Source organism: Microcebus murinus, chromosome 20 (genome assembly GCF_040939455.1).
Source record: "Microcebus murinus isolate Inina chromosome 20, M.murinus_Inina_mat1.0, whole genome shotgun sequence".
NCBI classification, from domain to species: Eukaryota; Metazoa; Chordata; class Mammalia; order Primates; family Cheirogaleidae; genus Microcebus; species Microcebus murinus.
This window is the reverse complement of record NC_134123.1, coordinates 18,610,079-18,627,613: the sequence shown is the minus strand read 5'-3', so window position 1 is coordinate 18,627,613 and position 17,535 is coordinate 18,610,079. Positions and strand designations below refer to the sequence as shown.

General features: G+C 47.7%; 1 protein-coding gene and 3 pseudogenes across 1 annotated transcript; 1 reads left to right on the top strand and 3 right to left on the bottom strand.

Moving 5' to 3' along the window:
• The first annotated feature begins 2,238 nt into the window (after positions 1–2,238).
• LOC105858912 (GTPase Era, mitochondrial pseudogene) lies at positions 2,239–3,610 on the top strand (annotated as a pseudogene).
• Positions 3,611–6,157: 2,547 nt separating this feature from the next.
• LOC105859080 (POU domain, class 5, transcription factor 1-like) lies at positions 6,158–6,670 on the bottom strand (annotated as a pseudogene).
• Positions 6,671–6,787: 117 nt separating this feature from the next.
• LOC142861038 (POU domain, class 5, transcription factor 1-like) lies at positions 6,788–7,317 on the bottom strand (annotated as a pseudogene).
• A 4,182-nt stretch (positions 7,318–11,499) lies between these two features.
• On the bottom strand, positions 11,500–17,522 carry CMTM2 (CKLF like MARVEL transmembrane domain containing 2). Its single transcript, XM_012742577.3, has 4 exons — positions 17,037–17,522; positions 16,737–16,895; positions 12,661–12,762; positions 11,500–11,854 (listed from the first exon to the last, which is right to left on the bottom strand). Exons 1-4 carry the CDS (start codon positions 17,292–17,294, stop codon positions 11,654–11,656), a joined length of 720 nt encoding a protein of 239 aa, XP_012598031.1. The 5' UTR covers positions 17,295–17,522; the 3' UTR covers positions 11,500–11,653.
• Positions 17,523–17,535: the final 13 nt, after the last annotated feature.

Below are 17,535 nucleotides of genomic sequence, written 5' to 3'. Positions count from 1 at the left end.
AGGGAGATATATGAATATTTGATAAGCACGTGGAAAGCTGCTCAACATCATTAAATAGCTAGGAATGCAAATTAAAACCACAGTGAGGTACTATTACACGCCTATTAAAATAGCATAAAAAAGGACACTTACCAGGTGCTGGTGAGGATATGGAGCAACTGGAACTTGCATTTGAAGGGGACTTCAAAAAATTTGTGGAAAAATGGAATTAAAAGATAAAAATGAAGAATATAAACCTCATTTCTCATCATATGCTCCATCAAGGTCAAGACACTTTTTGTAAGCAATGAAACCAGCCGTTGAGTTCATCGCTGAAGAACTGAGGGTCCTGGGAACCTAATTGTATCAATGAAGTCTTTTCTAGGGTATTAACTGAATAAAAATGGGTGCCCTGTACAGATCTTTTAAGACTAGGAAAATTAAAAAAAAAAAAAAAAGTCAGAAGGCGGCAAATCAGGACTGTAGGGTAGATGCTTAATCATTTCCCACTGAAACTGTCACAAAATTGCCCTTGTTGGATGAGACTGATGAGCAGGAGCATTGTCCCAGCAGAGAGGGACTCTCCGGTGAAGCTTTCTGGGTGTTTTCTGCTAAAGCTTTGGCTAACTTCCTCAAAATGCTCTCATTATAAGCACATGTTATCATTTTTTTGGCCCGTGAGAAAGTCAACAAGCAAAATACCTTCAGCATGTCGTAAACCTTTTGCCAGGGGACCTTTGTTCTTGGCGGGTCCCCTTTTTGCTTCACCTGGGCCACTTCCGCCTCTTGCTGGTGGCTGCTTGGATGGCGCTTTGTCTGATATAGCCACGTTCCATCGCCCGTTACAGTTCTTCCAAGAAATGCTTCGGGAGCTTGATCTCACTTTTTAAAAACTTCCATTGAAAGCTCCGCCCGTCTGTCTGCAGCTGATCTGGGTGCAATAGTTTTGGCACTGGGTGCAAAGTTTGCTCGACTTTAATTTTCAGTTAGAACTGTATCAGCTGAGCCAATGGAGATGTCCGTGGTGTTGGCTATTTGTGCTGTTAATCATCCTTCATCTTCAATTAGGACGTGACAGAGATGAATTTTTTTCCTTGCAAATTGACGTGCATGGTCTGACACTGTGGGCTTTTCCTTCAACATCATTTCATCCCTTTTGAAAACAAGTTATCCATTTGTAAACTGCTGATTTTTTGAGGAATTGTCCCTATAAACTTTTCATAAAGCATCAGTGATTTCATCATTCTCCCATCCACACTTCCCCATAGCATTTGATGTTTATTCTTGCTTTAATTGGAGCAGAATTCATGTTATTCCGATAAGGGTTCTTTTCAAACTGATGTCTTATCCTTCTAAATGCCTCAAACTAGATCTTGTTCAGACATGTTGTAACTAGTTAGTATGAGTTTCTTTTAGTACAAAAAAAGTTTGAAATCCATGCATAGTTTTTTCATAATATGCATTTTTCCGTGAACTTTTTGAAAATCCCTCAGACAGTCCTGATTTGGCTCTGTAAAATCTGTAAAGGGCACCACTGTTCTTCAGTTAATACCATAAAAAAGACTGAATTGATATGATTCAATTCCCAGGACCCTAAATTCTTTAGAGATGGACTAAATGGCTGATATCATCACTTATACAAGTGTCTTCACCTTAGGCCGGGCGCGGTGGCTCAGGCCTGTAATCCTAGCACTCTGGGAGGCACAGGCAGGCGGATCGCTCAAGATCAGGAGTTTGAAACCAGCCTGAGCAAGAGTGAGACCCTGTCTCTACTACAAATAGAAAGAAATTAACAGGCCAACTAAAAATATATAGAAAAAGTTAGCTGGGCATGGTGGCATATGCCTGTAGTCCCAGCCACTGGGGAGGCTGAGGCAGAAAAATTTGCTTGAGCCCAGAGTCCGAGGTTGCTGTGAGCCACTCTGATGCCATGGCACTCTAGCCTGGGCCATAGAGTGAGACTCTGTCTCAAAAAAAAAAAAAAAAAAAGCTGGTATCATCTCTTATAAAAGTGTCTTCACCTCAGGCCGGGCGTGGTGGCTCATGCCTGTAAATCCTAACATTCTGGGAGGCTGAGAAGGGAGGATCACTTGAGCTCAGGAGTTCGAAGGCAGCCTGAGCAAGAGCAAGATCTCTACTAAAAATAGAAAAATTAGCTGGGCATGGTCATGTGCACCTGTAGTCCCAGGTACTTGGGAGGGTTAGGCAGAAGGATTGTTTGGACCTAGGAGTTTGAGGTTGCTGTGAGCTACAATGACAACACTGCACTCTACCTGGGATGACAGAGTGAGACTCTCTCAAAAAAACAAAACACCCAAGGGCGGTGCATGGTGGCTGCAATGGCTGCCCCCAGTCTACACGGGGCTGGGCTTGTTCAAGCAGTGTTATGGGTCTGGCAGTTGGGTCCCCACTTCTCGGGGGAGTGGGTGACTCCAGTCTCCTCGCTTTCATGCTGTCAGCTGAGGTGCCTGTCCTGTGTCTCAGGCGCCACTTTCTCTGGTCCCCGCTTGGCATCGGCCTCTTCCCAATACGGCCCGGGCTCAGCCCTGGACCATTTTCTTGGATTACCTCAGCCTGGCAGTTCGCTGCTGACTCCTTGCGTCCCCGTGGTGTCCATACGTAGAGAGGAGCAGGGTATCCTCTTGTCCCTCGCCCTGACATGCCTGAGAATCCCCGGGTCCTACGTGTGGTTCTCCCGGGAGCTTTGAATGCAGGGAAGTCAACGCGTTTCCTGTCTCCGAGGAAGTGCTCACCGCTCACTGCCAAGCTCTGCGTGTCATCACGGAGAAGGAGGCCCAGGTGATTCTGTTGGTCACACCTGGCATTATCAGTCCTGTTAAACAGAAGAGGCACCACCTGGAGCTCTCTTGGTTGGAAGATCCGTGGAAGAGTATGGAGTCTGCTGATCTTGTTGTTCTTCTTGTGGATGTCTCAGACAAGTGGACCCAGAACCAGCTCAGCGCCGAGGTGCTCCAGTGCTTGACCCAGTCAGTACTCTCAGGTCCCCAGCATCCTTGTCCTGAACAAGGTAGATTGCTTGAAGCAAAAGTCAGTTCCCCTGGAGCTCACGGTGGCCCTCCCCGAAGGTGTGGTCAATGGCAAGAAGCTGGGCATGAAACCAGCCTTCCGCTCACGCGCTGGCATGCATGGCCCCAGCCCAGCAGCTAGGGCCCCAAACATAAGGTCTGTGGGAAGCCCTCAGGGGACTGGCCGGCCCCGCTTCCAGGAGATCCTCATGTTGTCAGCCCTAAGCCAGGACGATGTAAAAACACCAGAGAAATACTTCCTGGCACAGGCGCAGCCAGGGCCCTGCGAGTTCCACAGTGGAGTCGTCACTAGCCAGACACCCGAAGGGATCCGCGCCAACACCATCCGAGAGAAGCTCCTAGAGCACCTGCCCCAGGAGGGACCCTACGGAGTGCAGCAGAAGACGATCTTGTGGGACGAAGGACCAAGTGGGGAGCTGGTGATCCAACAGAAGCTTCTGGTACCCAAAGAATCTCATGTGAGGCTCCTGATTGGTCCAAAGGGCCAAGCGATCTCCCATATCACACAGGAGGTGGGCAGAGACCTCAGGGACATCTTCCTCTGTGACGTTCAGATCCGCCTCTCTGCGAAGCTCATGAAGTGACCACTCCTGCCCCTCCCACAGCATGCCAGCCCGAGCTGCTGGCAGGAACGGACCGGCTGCCCCTGGCTGGGCGGCGGGCGGGGTCGGATGAGGGGAATGAACACTGACTGCCTGCCAGCTGGCCTAGCCCTGCTGAGGCCACGCCATGCCTCCTGTTGGAGGAAGCAGGCTGCCTTAGCTCAGTCCCCAAGCAGTTCCTTGACTCCTGGGAAGTGGTAGCTACTTAGGTCTAAAAGTTGGTCCCTTGGTGGGAACTAGGCCACACAGCCTCCAGCTGCCACTGGGTCCAGAGCTTCTCCCTAAGTTGCCATTGCTAGCAGGAAAGAGGTCTTTCTCCTCTTCCCCCAGTTCTTCCACCTTGAAGCTGTGCAAGGACCCGTGTTTCCTGAGTGACATAGTGTCTCCCACAACATCCCTCTCCCCAGTCTCGGATGATAATAGAGTTACAAGACAGGCAAAAAAAAAAAAAAAGCCCAAGGGCCTCCCCCACTCTCATAATGCCTCTGTTTCTTGCTCCTTGGACTAGTTATCAGTCAGCTCAGGCTGTCAAATCAAAATACCACACACTGGGGAGCTTAAATGATAGAAATTAATTTTGTCACAGTTCTGGAGGCTTGAAGTCCAAGATCAAGGTGCCAGCAAATTCGGTTTCTGGTTAGGACTCCCTTCTTGGCTTGTAGGTGGCCACCTACTCACTGTGTCCTCACACGGAACTTTCCTCTGTGCCATATGGGGTTACAGGGAAACAAACACTGTCTGGTGTCTTGTCTTATTTTTAATTTTTTGAGACAGACTCTCACTCTCTTGCCGGGGCCATGGTGTCAGCCTAGCTCACAGCAACCTCAAACTCCTGGGCTTGAGCAATCCTCCTGCCTCAGCCTCCTGAGTAGCTGGGACTACAGGCATGTGCCACTATGCCCGGCTAATTTTTTTTATATATATATCAGATGGCCAATTAATTTCTTTCTGTTTATAGTAGAGACGGGGTCTCGCTCTTGCTCAGGCTGGTTTTGAACTCCTGACCTTGAGCAATCCGCCCGCCTCAGCCTCCCAAGAGCTAGGATTACAGGCGTGAGCCACAGCGTCCGGCCTTGTTTTTGTTTTTTGAGACAGAGTCTCACTCTGTTGCCCAGGCTAGAGTGCCGTGGCATCAGCCTAGCTCACAGCAACCTCAAACTCCTGGGCTCAAGTGATCCTGCTGCCTCAGCCTCCCGAGTAGCTGGGACTACAGGCATGCGCCACCATGCCTGGCTAATTATTTTTATGTATTTTAAGTTAGCCAATTAATTTCTATTTTTAGTAGAAACAAGGGTCTCGCTACTTTTTCTTTTCTTTTCTTTTCTTTTTTCTTCTTTTCTTTTCTTTTCTTTTCTTTTCAAATCTATCTACTATGTCCCAGGCTTCTTTATTTAAGAAAAAAGTGATGAGTGATGTGCGAATTAAAATCAAGAACATCATGCCTTAGCTAGTATTCTATCTAGAAATGATCCCCAGTCTTTGCCTAATTAACTACTGAGTCTGCCAGTTGACTCAGTCTCCCAGTGTCCTTTCTTTTTCTTTTTCTTTTTTTTTTTTGAGACAGAGTCTCACTTTGTTGCCCAGGCTAGAGTGCGTGCCGTGGCATCAGCCTAGCTCACAGCAACCTCAAACTCCTGAGCTTAAGCGATCCTCCTTCCTCAGCCTCCCAAGTAGCTGGGACTACAGGCATGTGCCACCATGCCCAGCTAATTTTTTCTCTATATATTTGTTGGCCAATTAATTTCTATTTATAGTAGAGATGGGGTCTCGCTCTTGCTCAGGCTGGTTTCGAACTCCTGACCTCGAGCAATCCGCCCACCTCGGCCTCCCAGAGTGCTAGGATTACAGGCGTGAGCCACCAAGCCCGGCCCCAGCGTCCTTTCTTTAAGGAAGCCTTTAGTAAAAGGCCTAACGAGCACTTGAGCCATCAATTCATGAGTGGATTAATAAAATGTGATATGTGTATACCATGGAGTATTATTCAGCTCTAAGAAACAATGGTGAACAGCACACCTTATATTTCCCTAGTTAGAGTTGGAACCCATACTACTAAGTGTCCCAAGAATGGAAAAACAAGCACCACATATACCCACCAGCAAATTGGTATTAACAGATCAGCACCTAAATGGACACATAGGAACTACATTAATTGGGTATTGGGCAGGTGGGAGGGGGGAGGGGTGCGGGTGTATATGTACATAATGAGTGAGATGTGCACCGTCTGGGGGATGGTCACACTTAAGGCTCAGACTTGTGGGGGGAGAGGGAGCAAGGGCATTATTTGAAACCTTAAAATTTGTACCCCCATAATATGCTGAAATAATAGTAAAAAAAAGGCTTAAGAAAAAAAAAAAAACAAAATCAAGAGCATCATTGAACTTCCCCCTCCTTCCAACCAGCTCCCCCAAAACTCCCTGCCCCCACCCTTTGTGTTCCCAATTCCTTCCTTTGTGATTGAAGCACCTAATCCCAAAAGCCCTGGTACAAACTGCAGGTTCTCCTTCCCGAGCTCCTCCCCTTGCCCGGCCCCCCATTCCTAGAAGGACAGGCACCTCAGTTTGAATGCATGGGAGAGCCCAGAGTGGTGACAGAGGCAGAGGGAAAGGCTTTCCCCTCAGGGAAAGGGACTGAGGAGTACAGGGTGGTAAAGTGAGGGCTCCCATAGCCTGGGGTGCAGAAATGGGGCCCAGGGGCCAGAGGAAAGGACACTGGGCCCCCTGAGAAAGGAGACCCAGCAGCCTGGAACTCCTCCCGTTGTGAACAGTCGCTGCTGGATCGCTTGCCCTTCTGGCGCGGGTTAAGAACTACACTGGGACCACATCCTTCTCGAGCCCAAGCTGCTGGGCGATCTGGCTGATCTGCCGCAGAGTGGGTTTCGGGCACTGCAGGAACAAGTTCTCCAGGTTGCCTCTCACTCGGTTCTCGATATTCCATCTCCTTCTCTTTCGGGCCTGCACTAGGGTCTCTGCATATCTCCTGAAGATTTTCATTGTCGTCAGCCCCCTCCACCCACTTCTGCAGCAGGGGCCGCAGCTTACGCATGTTCTTTTTTTTTTTTTTTTTCTTTTATCATATTATGGGGGTTGAAGTGTTAAGGTTACATATATTTCCCACACCCCCCTCCCCCTACACATGTTCTTGAAACTGAGCTGCAGAGCCTCAAAATGGCAGATGGTGGTTTGGCTGAACATCTTCCCAAAGAGAACCCCCAGAGTGAGCCCCACATCGGCCTGGGTGTACCCCAGGGTGATCCTCTTCTGCTTCAGGACCTTGGCAAACTGCTCAAGCTCTTTCTGCAGAGCTTTGACATCCGGGGACTCCTCAGGGTTTTGCTCTGGCTTCTCCTTCGGCTTCCCGGGGCCTCCAGGCGGGACGGGGCAGGGCTGGGGGGACCGGGGTGAGGGGTCTCCAAGGCCGTCTTGGGGCGCGAGCCCCGCTCCGGCCTGAGGTGCACAGTAGCCACCCCGCCACACAGCTCCTACGGTGGTTCAGCGGCTGGCGGGGGGCACGGGGATCCCCCCACCTCGGAGCCCGGCCCGACCCCCGGCCAGACTCCTGGCTCTTGGAGGGCTTTGGAAGCTTAGCCAGGTCCGAGGGTCAACCCATCCCAGCTCTGGCCCTCCTGGCCCCTCGCCTCCACTGCCTGGCGGGGGTGAGAAGGCAAAATCCGAAGCCAGGTGTCCTGCCATCGGGTAAGGAAGGCGCCCCAAGCCGGGGGCAGTGAAATGAGGGCTTGCCAGGGGACCGCTCAAGACCTCTCTTCCTCCCCAATCCCGCCCACTGGGGGGTCTGGCTCGCTAGCTCTTGCTCTGGCTGGTTTCCAACTCCTGACCTTGAGCGATCCTCCTGCCTCAGCCTCCCACAGTGCTAGGATTACAGGTGGGAGCCACCACACCCAGCCTAGTTTTAAGTTTTTAAGAGTTATTTGCTCACCACTGATTTTTGAACTCTATAATGCTCTTTTTCTTAGCATCAAAAGAAAAAATAAATGACTTGGACTTCATCAAAATTAAAAACTGTTGTGCATCAAACAACACTATCAAGAAAGTAAAAAGACAACCCACAGAATGGGAGAAAGATTTGTAAATCATGTATCAGATAAGGGTCTACTATCTAGAATATATTAAAACTTCTTACAACTTAACAACAAAAAAGACCAACAACCCTATTGAAAAATAGGCAAAGGACTTGAATAGACATTTCTACAGAGAAGATCTACAACTGGCCAACAATTACTTGAAAACATGTGCAACATTATTAGTAATTAGAGAAATGCAAATCAAAAGCACAATGAGATACCGCCTCAAACTCACTAAGATGTCTTTAATTTAAAAAGAAAGGAAAATAATAAGTGTTGGAGAGGATATCCCTCATACATTGATAGTGGGAATATAAAATGGTGCAGCCACTGTGAAAAATAGTTTGGCAGCTCCTCAGAAAACTAAACATAGAATTACCATATTGACTCAGCAATTTTACTCCTGGGTAAATACCCAAAAGAACTGAAAACAGGTGTTCAAACAAAAACTTGTATACTACATTTCATAGCAGCAATTATTCACACTAGCTAAAAGATGGAAACAACCTAAATGCCATCAACAGATGAAGGGATAAACAAAACATGGTACAGCTAGCTATACAACAGAATATCATTCAGCCATAGAAACAAGAGAAACTATGCAAATGGTTTGAAACCAGATAGAAGTCATGGCTGCACAACATCGTGAATGTACTAAATGCTACTGAGTTGCTCACTTTAAAACGATTAATTTTATATTAATCAAACAAAGGGGTAGTTGTGGCCGGGCGCGGTGGCTCACGCCTGTAATCCTAGCACTCTGGGAGGCCGAGGCAGGCGGATTGCTCGAGGTTGGGAGTTCGAAACCAGCCTGAGCGAGACCCCGTCTCTACTAAAAATAGAAAGAAATTAATTGACCAACTAAAAAAATATATATACAAAGGGGTAGTTGTGTGTGATTAATGATTGATTTCACCTCAAAAAAAGCTTTTAAATTATTCTTATTAAAAACAAAAGCACCGAAGTGATTGTTTCATTGATACATACTATAAACATGGATAAAACATGAAAACATGGTCAGTGAAAGAAGCCAGGCACAGAAAGCCACTTATTACGACTCTATAGAGACAAAAAGAAGATTAGTGTTTGCCAGAAGCTGAAGAGAGAAAGAAATGAGGAGTGATTCCTTACTGGGCACAGTTTCTTTTTGGGTTGATGAAAATCTTCTGGAATTAGATAGTGGTGATGGTTGTATAACACTGAATGTACTAAATGTCACTGATGGTGAATTTTATGTTTATTTTATCATAACTTTTAAAAAGTTTATGTTGTGGCTAAGGTATTTTTTATTTTCTTCTCTTTGCCTTTTTTATAGCCAAATAAAGGATTTAACAACAAAAACAACAAAAGTCATTCTGAAAGGATGGCATTGCTACTAAGCTATCTAATGGAGGAAAATAAATTATCTACCAATAAATAAATAAATAAATAAATGAGAGAGAGAGAGAGAGAGAAACACAGCTATCCCTTTGTTTGATTAATCACCTGTGGCTTAAATTGTTTTATTTGAGAACCTATTTTCAGAGCACTTGGAAGGGACTGAGGAGATAAAAGGAATGTGACCCTTCCCTGGCTCTGGCTCTCACCAGACCACTTTTCGAGGACCCTGATAAGCCAGGCTCACAGAAAAGAGACAGTAAAAAAAGGAAAAACAGACTCAGCCACTTCACAGCTGCCTTTTGCTATCAGCTGACAACAATCACTTTTTTTCTTTTTGTTTATCCCCATAAAATCCTTGGGGCCAGCACTCCTTCATTCTTTCACTGTCATGCCAAGCTCTTCCCAATATCTTTTGGGGAAAGGAAAATAAACTTTTTACTTCTAATCTTTGTGTCGAGAATTCTTTCTCATCCCATGCTATGAGTTCCCACCTTAACGTTTGGTGGTTCGTATGGGGACCTCACTTACCTGTCTCTGCTTCAAGACTGCTCCTTTGTCTGCTGCACAACTCCCAGGACATCCTTCTTGCCCTCAATACTATTCAGAATTCGGCGAGTCTCTTAGGCTCTGAAAGTGGTCACACGCTCAAGGTTAAGAGTGGTAGCTTTTGTCTAGGTTTGGTCTAGAAAGGCAACCCAGTTCCCTTCTGCCCCTTTGTAATCAATTCCCAACCTCCACTTTCTAGGACAACTGCTGTTTTAATTTCTTTCACTAGATTTTTGCTTGTTCTTCAACTTCTTAGAAACGCAATCATACGGTATGTCCTCCTTTTGTGTCTGGCTCCTTTCCCTCACTAAGATGTGCGATTCGTCCGTGCTGGTATATCCGTGGTGTGTTCTTTGTCATCGCTGAGTAGGAGATTCCATTTTGTGAGTGTGGCACAGTTTTTCTCCTTTGGAGCATTTGGCTCTTTCTAGCTTTTGGTTATTGTGAACATTCTAGTATATCACTTCTCTGGGCTAAACGCCTAGGAGAGGAAGGCACCGTGGGTCAAATGGCAGGAGAGTGTGCATCCTTGAGTTTTTTTCTCTACTGTTTAACTCCCTCTAGTTGCGCTTACACCTTGAGGTAGGTCTGCCTCACACTGCCCAGCCTGCAGGGGGTGGTGTGGGGACCACAGAGAGAGCAGTGGACTTGAGGGGTACAGGAGCTGGGGCTGGGGCCACCTCAAGTTCCCGGCCTGCACCACTAGACGCTGCCTCTCCCTCCCCCGAAGGACGGGCAGCAGCCTCCTGCGACTGCACACCCCTTGCAGCAGCGGCCACGTGTGATCTTGTCCCTGGGGAAAGTGGAGCCTGCCACTTCCTCACCTTCAGTGACCCCCGAAGGTGGCACGTAGCACAAAGGCTCAAGTCATCATCTCGGACCCCAAGTCTCAGCCAGACTCCCAGCCTGTCTGCCCCATGCAGTCCTCTGCTCAGCTCCTCACATATCGGTCTGTGAGGAAACTGGAAAGCAAAAGGGGCCTTGCTGGGAGGCCGAGGCAGGCAGATTGCTCGAGGTCAGGAGTTCAAAACCAGCCTGAGCAAGAGCGAGACCCCGTCTCTACTATAAATAGAAAGAAATTAATTGGCCAACTAATACATGTAGAAAAAATTAGCTGGGCATGGTGGCACATGCCTGTAGTCCCAGCTACTCGGGAGGCTGAGGCAGAAGGATTGCTTGAGCCCAGGAGTTTGAGGTTGCTGTGAGCTAGGCTGATGCCAGGGCACTCACTCTAGCCTGGGCAACAAAGTGAGACTCTGTCTCAAAAAAAAGGGGGGGGGCTTGCTGTCGCCTTGTGAGGATGGCTCTTCTCTGGCTTGGGTGGCTGGACTGTCCGGTGAGAGTGGGGTTCTCCCCAGGGGAGGAGCCTGTGAGGCCTACCTGTGGGGACTTCAGTGCCAGGGCCCAGCTGGAACCCGGCTCGGGCTGCTGCTCAGGTTCCGGAGGGCTGGCTGGCCGGCTCTGAGGGAAACTTGGCCTCAGCTCCCCGCTGCCTACCCTGCTCAGGCCCCGAGGAGATGACACTCCAGCCTTGCCCTCCTACTCAGTGAACTTCATGAGCATCAATACTAAACTGTAAAGTAAGAGCAAGGAAGGCTGGCAAACTTATTTTCCTCATATCAATTGCTTGGGTTTTTTTCTTTCTTTCTTTTTTTTTTTTTTTAAGTAATCTAAAAATACTGATGTGAACAAAATGCATCCTTTTGCTTTCCAGGTTCTCATGTTCCCTGGGCCCCTCTGGCTGGTCAGCGCTGGTGGGCGGTGTCACCCACAACTGTTCCCCCAGGCCGCCGGACGGCTCTGCTGCCCTCTGCACCACGACTTTCAGTAACTTCTGTTGAATGAACAAAATAATGTTTACAGCAACTTTCGCCTTTAAAATTGATTTAAAGAGACATTTCTTTTCCACACACAGATGGTCATTAAAATGGAAAAGAAAACCATTCTGGAAAGGAGAGAGGGGAGACAGCGGTTTGCTGTAAAATACGCTGCCATTTCTGATGACGGGAGCCTCCTCCAAGTCACTTTTTTCCTTTGGCTGCTGGTGCTGCCGGGGCTGCGGCTGGTGCTGCTGCTGGTGCTGCTCCTGGTGCCGGTGCAGGTGGCTTGTCCTGTCCTGGAGGAGGAACCAGCACATTCTTTTGGACCTTTTTGCCTCTGAAGTGGTTTCTTTGCAAACACATATCAATTAAAGCAAAAAATGCAGCCATACCCATAAGGATCTGGAAAACAAAAGGACCCTCATTACTTTTGCTGTTCATTGCAAAGGATGGGTGTTTCCTTCTGCTTTCCCACTGCACAGGGCTGATGCTGCTTAAGACATCCCCTGGGACTAACAGCCCCAGAGGCCCTGACTGGGCCCCTCCCTCTGCCTCGGCTTTCTCCATCGCCACTGTCCCATCATCTCTTCTCTTTTTCTTTTCTCTCTTTAAGCCCAGACGGAGTGGGGCCCTCTGCCCTGGAAGCACCAGCTATGAGCCAGAAGCCATTAACTTGGGCTGGCTCCCTGGATATCATCTCTACTTAAAATGGCAGCTCCACCTGAAACATGTACCAACTTTACTTTATTTTTGAGACAGAGTCTCACTTTGTTGCCCAAGCTAGAGTGAGTGCCGTAGCGTCAGCCTAGCTCACAGCAACCTCAAACTCCTGGGCTCAAGCAATCCTTCTGCCTCAGCCTCCCAAGTAGCCGGGACTACAGGCATGTGCCACCATGCCCAGCTAATTTTTTCTAGATATATTAGTTGGCCAATTAATTTCTTTCTATTTATAGTATAGACGGGGTCTCGCTCTTGCTCAGGCTGGTTTTGAACTCCTGACCTTGAGCAATCCGCCCGCCTCGGCCTCCCAGAATGCTAGGATTACAGGCGTGAGCCACCGCACCCAGCCTACCAACATTACTTTTAAACTTTGCTTTGATCCCAAGACCTCTGTGAAAAGAAGCTTTTTCCTTAAGCAGGGGAAACCACCCATGTTCCCAAAGAGGTGAGTTCAGAGCAAATGCACAACCCAGCAGGGAAAGGCTCACCAGACCAGTCAAGTAGAGCGTGGGCAGGGACGACCGGATTCTCACGGCGAAGATCACGGCTCCCACGAGAAAGGCAAAGGCGAATAGGTCGTTGAGGAGGTCCTGCAGGTGGGAGAGAGTGGTCAGCCTCAGGCGGGGCCAAGGGTCCCCCGTCAACACCTGACCCAGTGTGGCTTCCTCCAAAGGAATGATGTTCAAACTTCTGCCTAATCCCTCACCACACATTTGTTTCCCTCACTCCACTGGCAAGGCCATGGCCATGGCAGGCTGGCTTTCCCGTTGTCACTCTTGCAGGGAGGCGCTGGGGGAGAGGCAGCGGACCTGCAGCCTTTGAGCACACCCATCATTCCCCTTGGTTTCCATGAAGGCATTTTCCGCCGGCTGTCCCTCCCTGGCCACTTTGTCTCAGAGCTTTTCTTTTCCTTTTCAATGTTTTGAATTTTGGTACATTTCAAACGTACAGAAAATAATAGAACATCCCACCCCCACTTCCACCTCCACCAGGCCACTGAGCCACTGAAATTCAACAGATGTTAATGTCTTGCAATATTAGCTTAAGGTCTCTTTAAAATAGAGGGAGCTGCAGTCCCACCCTTCCATCCCTCTTCCTGTCCCCCATTTTTGTCCTCCCAAAGGCAGCCACGCATTGGAAGTTGATGTATAGTTTTCCTAATCTGTATTTGTATTTTCTTGCATATTATATATTTAGGTACAATATATACTATTTTGTAGGTTTCAAAAATTTATATGAAGGTATCATACCTTCTAATGTCTTGCTTTCTGTTTGTTTGTTTGTTTTGAGACAGAGTCTTGCTTTGTTGCCCAGGCTAGAGTGAGTGCTGTGGTGTCAGCCTAGCTCACAGCAACCTCAAACTCCTGGGCTCAAGCAATCCTGCTGCCTTAGCCTCCCGAGTAGCTGGGACTACAGGCATGTGCCACCATGCCTGGCTAATTTTTTCTATATATATCAGTTGGCCAATAAATTTCTTTCTATTTATAGTAGAGACGGGGTCTCACTCTTGCTCAGGCTTTCTATTTATAGTAGAGACAGGGTCTTGCTCTTGCTCAGGCTGGTTTCGAACTCCTGACCTTGAGCAACACGCCTGCCTCGGCCTCCCAAAGTGCTAGGATTACAGGCATGAACCACCGTGCCTGGCCTGTCTTGCTTTCTAAACTTAATGTTTTTGAGATTTATCCACATTGAGAAATACAGATTTAAATTATTAATTTTAACTGATACAGTCTATTGTATGAATAAACCAAACTAGAGAAAAGTGGTCTCTACCTTTAAAAAAAACTATTATTCTTACAAACTCTGCTGCAGTGAATGCCCTTGTCCGTGATTCCTGGGCACATATTCTCCTTGGCTAGATATTGCTAAGTTTCTCTCTAAAGTGCTTGTGCCAACTGACACACACCGGTGATGGATAAGGTCCCATTTCCCTTGTCCTTGGCAACAGCCAGGATTATCAAGTTTATTGATTTCTGCCAATCTGAGGAGTTGAAATGGTACCTCACTGTTGTTCTAATTTTCATGTCACTGGTTACTAATGAAGATGAGTATTTTAAAAAACATGTTTCAGGCATATGGCCTATTCATACCCCTTGCCCATTTTTCTATTGGTTTGTTTTTAAATTTTTATGAGGTATCCTGTTTTCAAGTTTTGAGACAGAGTCTTGCTCGGCTGCCCAGGGTAGAGTGCCCTGGCATCAGCCTAGCTCACAGCAACCTCAGACTCAAGTGATTCTCCTGCCTCAGCCTCCCAGAGTGCTTCTTGACAACTCCCGATGGGTGTTCTTACTCCATATTCTATTCTCTCTCTTATCTCTTAGTGGTATGTGCTGGGGAATTTCTCCACACCTCTAAGTTCATAAATTCTCTTAAGCGGTTTCTGATCTACTTTTGAACTGTCAATAAAAATTGACATTTTTATTTCAGTAACTATATTTTCTATTCTAGACATTGTACTTTGTACTTTAACCCTCTGCATTCACTTGCTTTTTTCTCATTATCCACTCAACATTTCTACCCTCGACATCCGAAGCAAAGGGTTAAAAAAAATCGGTCTATTTTGTCCTCATAGTTTCTTCTTTTCTTAGGGATCTTATTTATGTTTATAATCATTTCAAATATATTTATTATTATTTTCAGACAGCTCTTCTAGTATATTCTCAGGGTTCTAATCCTCTTATTAGTCATGTTTGCTGATTATTGATTCTTAGTCATGGGGATTTTTTTTTCTTTTTTAAAATCAAGTCTTTTGTAATTTTGAAATGTTGGTCTATTTTTGACAGGGTTTCCATTCTCTTCATTCCTAAATAGCGATTTTGCATTTGTTTTGGTTAGGAGTCCCAAGGATACCATCAGAATATTATCAGGTTGGGATCAATTTTTATGCTAATTCCCAGACACAAGGTTCTAGGCTATAGGCAGCAAAAATACAAACTATAAATCTGTAGGGAAGGGAAGTCTCAAGGTTTCTGTTTCTTAAGGAAGACCTTCCCTCCTGCCCCCACTTGAAGCTCAGGTAGAGATGAACACGCTTTCTTGTTCCAATGTATTGGGGAAGGGTATATGTTTTTTCTGTCTATAGGGTATATCTTTTCTGTAAGGGAGCAGTCTTTCCAGGATTCCAGCTTTATGTAGTGTTATCAGTTCTAAACTCCCACTTTTCTTGGGATCCAGGCCTCTCTAGACTTGAGAGTACATGAAAACCCACAGTGAGTTTCCTAAGACAATACCTCATGGGCCGTTCCCACCCCATAATTTGCAGCTTATGTGATCATTACCTGTTTTCCATTTCTGGTTCCTGTGTGTTTCCCTTTCTTTTTTCGCCAGCTCAGCCATTCAGTTAAAGCAATACTGGTTATATATCCCTTAGTATTTTTAGGCAAGTATAGCAGGAAGATTTCCAGGGTTCATTGGTTTTTCATCTTGCTGGAGCTACAAGCATCTTCTCAGGCTCCTCGACCGGGAACTTGTCCTTTACCTGTCCTTTTACTTTGTCTTCTACTTGTTTCTTTCCCAAGAGTCCTTAATTTGACCTTTTTCCTCTTTTTCTCTATTCTGGAAGTTCTCGCCCACCCCACTGAGACCTATGGATCCCTGAACCCTAATAAAGGAGGCAGGACAGAATATACTGACAAAGCTGGGTTTGAGTCTTTTTTCCTGCCACTTACTAGCTGAGTGACCTGGGGGCAAGTTATATGACCATTCTGAGCTCACTTCCTCACGTGTAACATGACTGAAACAGTGGCCAGAGGGCTTTAGAGCCAGGCTGTAAATGTGCAGTGAACAAGGGAACTTGGGACTTGGGGTGATCATTGACTGGCTGAGGGTTAGGTAGGTGTGCCTTGTTATTACAAAGATGATGGGCAGGATTCAAGCTCATGAGTCCTCAGGCTCGGCGTCATGCAATTTACATTTAATCCTCAGGATTAAATGTTAATCCCACAAGGGATGATTACTGTTCCCGTGTTACAGATGAGGAAATAGAAGCTGGGAGTGGTTTGGTAGCTTGCCTAGCTCTGTCTCCTTCCACTGGACAATTGCTTTGAGCTGAACATTCTCCTGAACTAACCATCCTTTATAGGGATATTCATTGGAGACCTAACGCTGCTTTAGAAGTGATTTAAAAAACAGCAACAACTCATTTTGTCTTATTGATTTGGGGGAGACTGATTACCTTCTTTGAATTCTGGGGATGAGGTGCCTTCTGGGGTGATTGTCCCAATCAGGTGTGAGCTGGCACAGGGGTTAGGAGGCACAGTTGGTTGCCACACCTCCCCTTCCCTCCCTCCAAGGAGAGCAAAGGCTCAGGCCCACCAGATAGGTTAAGAGTTCCCAATTCTCATCCCAACACACAGGTAGGCTTTTTTGGAGCATTTTCTGCCTAGCTACCCCTCCCCTGAGCAGCTGCCCCTGCTTGGGCGCCACAGGAAGTTGCAGAGCCCATGACCCGAGCAAAAATATGGGAGGGGAGGTGTGTTTCTCTCTGTTCAGTCACCTCCAGGTGCCAGGATACTCAAGTGAACAGCACAGGGGCTAAGGATACTCCCCACCACCCCTCACTTACAGAAACGGGCCACAGGATGAAGGGCATGTATCTATTGATGGCAAAGGTGTAGATGATGATGAAGAAGGTGAAGATGGCTATTTCCATGGAGATGATGAGCGGCAAGATGGGGTGCACCGGCAGTGAAGAGAACGCTACCAGCGTCCCTATTAGGCAGCCCTGAAGTGAGACAGACGCCTGAGCCAATGGCAAAAAGGCTCTCACGGACTCCGGAGCCTCTCGGAGGACCCCCGGAGCCCGCCCCTCCTCTCCCCTGCCCTTGTGCGTGGACCCTCACCCGGGGATACCAGTCCAGCTCACCAAACTCAGAATCTTGACCACGGCGTGCCCCATGCTCCAGAACTCTCTATTGCTGTCCTTTAACTCCCACCGGTAGCGACGACATCCCTTCCTTGTGCCTACTTCATCCTTGGGCTGCACTGACTTCTCTTTTTGTTCCTTGTCTTTCCCTTCCTCCTTCTTTTCTGGAGGTTTGGCGGCGGCGGCGGCGGCGGCTGGAGGTGGAGGTGGAGGCGCAGCCGCAGGCGCGGGTTTTCCCTTGCCTTTTTTATCCGCCATCGCTTCGTGGGAGTCCTGGGCGTCTCACGGCCTGCCTAACCTCCCCGGCTGTCTCTGGACAGCGCCGGCCAACCAGAGAGCCTGGCGTCCACCAGCCTGCTCGGAGGCCGCGCCCAGCCAACTGCCAGGACCAGTGAGTGCCAACGCCCGCGCGTTCTTTGCGCGCGGCCGCCTCACCTCGAGGCCCGCGCTGGTCTCCCGTGGCCGGCAGGGGGCCCGGTCCGCCCGCCCCTCGCGCGGG

Excerpts from the sequence above, each read along its gene's own strand:
- CMTM2 (XM_012742577.3), bottom strand. The coding sequence starts at position 17,294 with ATGGCGGATAAAAAAGGCAAGGGAAAACCCGCGCCTGCGGCTGCGCCT. Across the intron at positions 16,896-17,036 it reads TGGTCAAGATTCTGAGTTTG|GGCTGCCTAATAGGGACGCT; the intron begins GTGAGCTGGACT and ends GTCTCACTTCAG. Across the intron at positions 12,763-16,736 it reads TCATCCTGTGGCCCGTTTCT|GACCTCCTCAACGACCTATT; the intron begins GTAAGTGAGGGG and ends TCCCACCTGCAG.